Consider the following 6,931-nt stretch of genomic DNA (forward strand, 5'->3'; position numbering starts at 1 on the left):
GCTGTGCGTTAAACATTTTAAAGAAGTAGATTCCACAAATACACCGGAAGGTACAGGAAAGGCACGTTTGAAGCCAAGTGCTGTTCCTATGACCCTTTTGCCGAAAAGTCCCTCCAACAACACCAACTCATAAAACAAAAACAGAAAACAACATACACGTTTTATCAAATTTTAACTAAAGAAAATAAATAAGAATAAACTTCAAATATACTTAAAAACGTCAACCAGTGAAATGTATTTTTTTATTTTTTATTACACACGCTCATTTTTATTTTTACTCTCCCGAAAACTTTGACTTTTGTAGGTTTGATGTCAATTTGGCTTCTACCTGTTTTTATTGTACCATGTCCCTGATGTGCATGTGAGCAGTTTATTTTGAAAGTGGCTCATTTCATACCGTTTGACTTCAGCGATCACTTACCTGTATCTGTACGCGTGACTTATTCGTTCAACTTCATCAACCAAAGGTTGAACATTTTGTCTTTGGGTTATGACTGTTGAACGATTTACAGAGGCTTTCAGTTATATGTAACTAACGCATTTTGGTACATGCGGTGGAAATGACTACGACTTTCAAAATAAACGGCTCATATGTATGTATGGATATATTCGAGTTGCAATTAATGCGGTAGTGTTACTTTTTATGAAGGAGCATCACGTTCTACGCGAAAATTTGGGCGACTCTACCTACATCACGCGTTCGAGGAACAAAATTTTGACAATGAGTTGCTTATCATTGGCAAATCAAAAGCATTATACAAATTTTGACTACACAATTTCTGCAGCATTTCAGAATCAGGGCTGTCATGGAATCCAAGTCGGTTTTGCTTTTTGTCGGAATTACAAACCAATATTGGTTTCATTTGGTGTCATGAAACCGGATTGGTTTTGCTCTTTTCGAACATATAGTCTGTTCCAATAGCAGTCCGGTTTACAGGATTTAGTCAGAACTTACAGGAAGTCGTTCCTATTGACATAAAACCTGTAAGTGGGAACACATTTGAGAGAGTAACTGAACAACTGTTCCTAGTCAGAAGTTACAGGATTTAGTCCGGAGTTTCTTTTCCTGTAAGTTCATGAAAAGTGTCAAACGATCAGCTGATTTACATAAGCAAACAAAAACTGAAAGCGGTGAAAGCTAAGAACCTTATATTTGTAAAAAAAATGGAAGTAAACAACGAAATGTTTGAATATGTATAGATTTAAATAATTATTTAGTGATATTTCAGCTAAATCAGTGTTGTACAAATGACATGTAAACATTTGTTTGACACAATTTTTTTAAATTGAATTGTTTTCATTAATTTAAATAAAAGTAAGTGAGCGCAAAATGACATCCGCAGTTATCGCATTTCTGTTCTTGGAAGAAGAAAGTTCCGAGAAGGTTAAAAGAAAAATTTTGAGAGATTCGGCGATCCACTTGAGCTGCCCGAGACAGCGTAAGTAGATTGTTTTTTAATATGCGTTTATAAATATTTATAGCGTATTTGCAGTTTCATAGCATATTATCGCCTAAACAAAGAGGTACTCGACACTATTGAAGGGCACTTGACACGTTCGAAAGTTCCACCAGTGCTGCAGTTAGCAGCTTCGTTGCGATTTTTAGCAGAAGGATCCTGTCAAAGATCAGTTGGGAACGATTCTAGCATAAGTGTAGCTAGGAGCGCGGTGTCAACGATTTTAGATGATGTGCTTAAGGTAATGGAGCGGTTCATTTGCCCTCAGTGGGTGAAACTAGAAATGGACTGCATCGAAAAGCGCATATCAAGAGACTATTTTTACTTAAAGTACAAAATTCCCTCAATAATTGGTTGCATCGACGGGACACACATAAAAATCATTAAGCCCAGTATTGACGAACATTTATTTTATAATCGAAAATAATTCAGTATGAATGCCCTGATTGTAAGTAATCATGAATCTTCATTTTACTCGTACATTGCCTTGATTTATATATATGCATGTACATTTTTATTTAGATGTGTGATGGTGACATGAAAATTCGAGCCGTCGATGCACTCTATCCCGGCTCTAGCCATGACTCATTCGTATGGCACGTTAGTAGCGCCAGACATTTTTGGAAAGCATAAAAAGTGATGAATAAAAATATGAATACATTAACAAATATTTTTATAAAATAAACATTCTTTTACTCACATTTTTATAAAATATCCAACTGGAAGTAAGGAAAACTAATAAACAAATGAAATCCAACAGCCGTTAGCTGCTTGGTTTGTTTCCGATACCAAAATCGATATTATTGGTATCTGTGACACCTAAAATCGACACTAATTCCGATTCGAACATAAAACCGATAACATTGGATTTCATGACACCAAAGTAATTTTTTTGTCGTTTTTAAATCCAATTCCGACAACAATTGGATTCCATGACAATATTTTGAGCATCAGCAACATGTCATCAAGAAAGCAACAAGGCTGCAATATTGCGGTAATTATAACGTAGCTCGAACACACCCTATATCTGATAAAGGACTGACACCGCAGCTGCATTACTCAAAAGCTCGGAGGAAGTTCGACAACAATAATAACACACCCACCATCTCTGCCCTAGCCATCTTAAACCCACTTAGCTTGGTCCCCTTTCGCAAGTTTCCTTGGCATACCGATGGTTGAGCTTGGCGACGGCGAATGATATATAGCCGAATTCTGAATACTCCCAGGGAGTTTGTTCTCCGGGAATTTGTTGCTCCCGAGAAAGAAATCGTACAATAATTAACTCCTAGGGAGTAATATTTTTCCGGAAATTTGGGAGGAAATTCGAAGTTTGAGAGAGCTATTTGACACGCTTTTGACAGCTCAACTCCGCCATTTAATATAAAAAATCCTCGGGTAATTTTTATTCAGGATAGGAGGAAAGGGAAAAGATAAAACTCCCAGGGAGTTTCTATTCAGAATCGGCCCGATAATATCCGATTTAGGCAGTACTTATTAGTGCCGCTACAGCGACAAACTGACTAAGGTATATGAAGTTTGGTTTTTGCAAATCAAACGAGGTTGGTTATAAAACTTTAGTCGCTAAAGTTTAGCTTATAACCTATGTATATTGTAACGAGAACACCATCGCTTTATGACCACGAAATGTGTATTCCGCTATATTATTTATTTCGATCACCTTGGTTTTTTTATTTTGTTGACCAAATGGTTCGCTCTTATTTCTGTGTTCATATGGAAAAGTAGCTTATGTCGAAAGGCTGGCTTTAGTATAAATCGGCATTCACAGCATACGATTGCGAATGACTCACTGGCGATAAGCCGTTGAACAACTTTTGGCAAATAAACGTGGAAGAAATAGTTCCGATAAGAGCAAGTCAATATTCTTATTAAGTCTCATCAAAAAATTCCTTGCCGTTTAAAAAATAAAGGGATTGCCGCATTATACTAAAGCCAGCCTTTCGACATAAGCTACTTTTCCATACGAACACAGATTTATTTAATTTCCATGGTTTTATTTATTTATTGCTTAGTAAGCAAAGGCATTTACTGTCAACAAACCAGATCCAATTTTAAACTCAATAATTATTTTTTTTTATAATCCATATTTTTTATATAAATTCTAATAACGGAAGTTAAAAAAATAAATGGCGTGCACTACTAACATAAAGCCAAAAATTAAAGTACGCGTGCGGAATGTCTGGTATGAACCAGATTTGTCTCCCGAGGGCATTTATCTTTGTCCCATGCCTCAGCCGCCGCCAGTGCCAAAAGGTGTATTGTGGTTTACAAACTTGAAGCCACACGAAAGACTATTCTATCATCAGACCTTGAATTCCGTGCGAAAAAGTAAACGTTTCATTGCAACACCAGAAATACCACGCGATTCATTGGATTTCCAGTTGCAAGCGCGTTACGATCATTCCCGTGAAGTATTTCCAGAGCGTGTAGATACATTGTTGCAGCGAGAAACATGTCCTTACCAAAGGATTGAAGGCTGTGGACCTGATAGTATAGTCGAACTGGCAACCTTTCGTGTATTAAAAAATGTTAAGGCAGTGGAGTTGCCTTCAAGTGACCAGCAAGATCATCCTTTGAAAATTGGTGGTATGAAAGAGAAGATTTCACCACATAGTGTTAAATTGATCAATAGTGGCGTGCATACTCAACTGGTGAACAACGGATTTTCAAGACAGACAGGAGATGGAAATTTCTTTCGTTATTAGCAATTATCATTACTGTATCATGTACCATGGACTTATTAAAGAGTTTATTAAGGTAATGCAAATAGATTTCACCTTCTAAGGATGGCCACATTGTAATTAAAAATACAGAAGTTATCCAAGTTAACCTACAATATTTTTTATTGTATTTCCGATCAATAAAAATATAACTAAATAAATCAAATGTCGGATCACGCTTCTAGTTTTGGTTGTTTGCTCTTACTTTGTTGTTCTTCATCGCTCTTTTCAGAAGGTGTGCAATTTATATGGTCTCTTTGCTTTTGTTTTTTGTTTTGATTACGATGACTCTTTGCTACCTTGTCTTGGCCAATCCTGTTAGAAAATAATTACCAAAAATTTTGATTTCAGTTTAGTACATATGTATGTACATAAGTAATAATTGATACACACATTATAGTCGCCCTTGTGCCCGGTCCCCAATGTGCGGTTGGATTTGCTTGGAAACGTGTTAATGCATTGCGTCGGCTGTTGGGGTTTGCCTCAGGATGTATGTCGTCAAAAATATACTCTTTCTCAGGCTCTCGTTCCAATATAGCTTTAAGCGGTGTGCCCTCAACCATACGATCAGATTTTACTGGATGCCTTTTGGCCCAACATCGCAAAATATCCCACAGGACTGCTGCGGGTGCATCGGTTTTAATTGAATTTTTACAGGCATGTGAAAACGAAACACGGTGGCCTACATGTAAAAGCGCGGAGCGAAATTTGAGCACCGGTATATTTTCCAACTTTAGTACACAGCAAAGTTTATCTAATACATAGTATAAAGGGACGTCGTGTAGTTCTTCATGCACCACAGATAAGACACCTTGCAAGCGCTTTTGTGTGCCCAAGTCAGAAAGCGGTTTTTGCTCTATTGTTTGCAGTAATTCGTTCACGAAGTCCTTGTCATGTATGGGGTTAGACTAAAGTGGGCCGCCCATCTGCAGTGAATGTAAAATACAATTTAATTAAAATGGGACACGAACTTGCTAAATTTACATACATGATGCTTATGTCCACAGTGGGCGCAGTTCGTGCCGATGTATGGTCCTGTGGGAATTCCAAACTTCGTTTGAGTCTGGCCTTTGTCTGTGGTATTTGTTTTTACATTGCCCATCGGCTGCAGAGTAAATGTATCACAACCGGTGCATTGGAAGATTATCGACTGCTTGCTGTATAAAAATTTAAATTATTTACAAACTGGTATTAATCGTCGTATTCGCATATCCACTATGCTAACCAACCTCATACTATATTTACACTTTGCTTGACTGCTATGCACCCTTACAAAGACCCGTACATAAAAATCGGCCGAAATGCTTAAAAGCGGTTCAATGTATTTTCCATAGCGATTTGCATGCGTCTCTATACTATGTAGCAAAATGCGTAAAGCCATTTCATGGCAGCATTTCATGCGCAACGGTACAGATCCATATTTGGCATAGCATGCTTCGGGTGTGTTTCCAGCTAGAACTGCCATATCCGTTGCTGTTACCAGCAGTAATCCGCCGATGGTTATTGATTGTACAGCTCCATCTAGGAAACGATTTGGGCACCCGTACGGATCCAGATCTATAGCATCAAAGCGCTTATGATTAGATGTAGATAGATACATTAGAGTCCTGCAAAAATTAGATAGTTAAAAGTTGTTTCTAGGGGTACTTTACTTATGCTACATGGCATCCGATTGGCTTGGTTCGATTAAATTTACAACGCCATTGTGCCGTACATTTTCAAGTATGGATTCAACTGCAGCCTTGGAAAGGTCATTGGCGATAATTTCACGAACTCCAGCGATTTCTTTTGCATATCGAATACTACGCAAACCCGTTGCAGAAAGTGCTTCCAATATGCGAATGCCATTTTCGTATTTGACTCCAGCGGTGTAGAGCGCACTTTCTCCGTTCACCTCGTCACCTGTAGCATTTTCTGCCGATTCTCTTGAAATTTTATGCGCCCCTTTTCTTTCTTTGAGCAGGCGTCTTGCAAATACATTGAGTACAGCAATGCTTAAATCACGATTAAACTCCTGCACTGGATTGTAGAAGACGCTGCCGCCAGAAACAATTTCAGCGCTGCGTTCCTTTATTACGCGTCCAGGTGCACTAACACTGTTCGCTGGAGGATCTACTGTGTCCTGTTGAATTAAATAATGTTTAGGCTACACATAACCGAAAGATTTACATCAAATATATACCACTTTTTTATCAGATATAACTTCCAACTCCATCTTTTGCTTAATTTGCTTTGCGTACACGTTTTTGTAATCAGCTGGTGGTAGGTGGGAAAAGTTGCGTTGCCATTTCCGGCGGATCAGAAATTTAGGAAAACTGGAAAAGGATGCTGTTTGCTTTAGCATAACAGTTGCGATGGGTGGGCTTTAGTAGTCAGCCGCACCTTGTGTTTTAAGAAAACCAGGTGGAATTAACAAATGAAACTTGGTCAAGATGTTAAGGGAGGTATCCTCTAAAACATGTATAACTAAAAAATATAAATAATATCATTGTTTATAAGTTATTTGTTGTTAAAATTTCTTAAGTTGTTCCACTTGGTTTCCTTAACAAAAAAGCATTTGTGCATACTTTTATATATATAAATGCACATAACACTGTACTTAATACTTTTCACACTTTTCTTTTAGTTTATCTTGTACATAAACCACTTTAATTAAACTTTTATGGACTTGTAAATTACATTGAATTTCTTTTTTTTTTTGAACTAAACAATGCTCATAAGCATTAAAAAATAGCA

At 37.4% G+C, this 6,931-nt stretch overlaps 3 protein-coding genes and 1 long non-coding RNA gene across 4 annotated transcripts in view; 2 read left to right on the forward strand and 2 right to left on the reverse strand.

The window, feature by feature from the left end:
• The window catches only part of LOC118740617 (solute carrier organic anion transporter family member 74D), an 833,870-nt gene that overhangs the window by 808,664 nt on the left and 18,275 nt on the right, over nt 1–6,931 (forward strand).
• LOC118740624 lies at nt 1,846–2,405 on the reverse strand. The gene is made up of 2 exons (XR_004993169.1): nt 2,158–2,405; nt 1,846–2,031 (listed from the first exon to the last, which is right to left on the reverse strand). It is a non-coding gene; the product is annotated as an uncharacterized LOC118740624 (long non-coding RNA).
• On the forward strand, nt 3,454–4,283 carry LOC118740612 (uncharacterized protein C1orf194 homolog). Its single transcript, XM_036472215.1, has one exon. The coding sequence runs from the start codon at nt 3,602–3,604 to the stop codon at nt 4,178–4,180; it is 579 nt and encodes a 192-aa protein (XP_036328108.1). The 5' UTR covers nt 3,454–3,601; the 3' UTR covers nt 4,181–4,283.
• Nucleotides 4,292–6,909, reverse strand: LOC118740604 (probable tRNA (guanine(26)-N(2))-dimethyltransferase). The gene is given in 7 exon segments (XM_036472206.1): nt 4,292–4,510; nt 4,589–5,121; nt 5,184–5,352; nt 5,425–5,802; nt 5,857–6,317; nt 6,378–6,510; nt 6,763–6,909. Coding segments are annotated over 6 exon segments (1,716 nt in total). The 5' UTR covers nt 6,411–6,510; nt 6,763–6,909; the 3' UTR covers nt 4,292–4,368.

The sequence above is a fragment of the Rhagoletis pomonella genome, unplaced genomic scaffold (assembly GCF_013731165.1).
Source record: "Rhagoletis pomonella isolate Grant_MI unplaced genomic scaffold, Rhpom_1.0 Rhpom_scaffold_00006, whole genome shotgun sequence".
NCBI lineage: Eukaryota > Metazoa > Arthropoda > Insecta > Diptera > Tephritidae > Rhagoletis > Rhagoletis pomonella.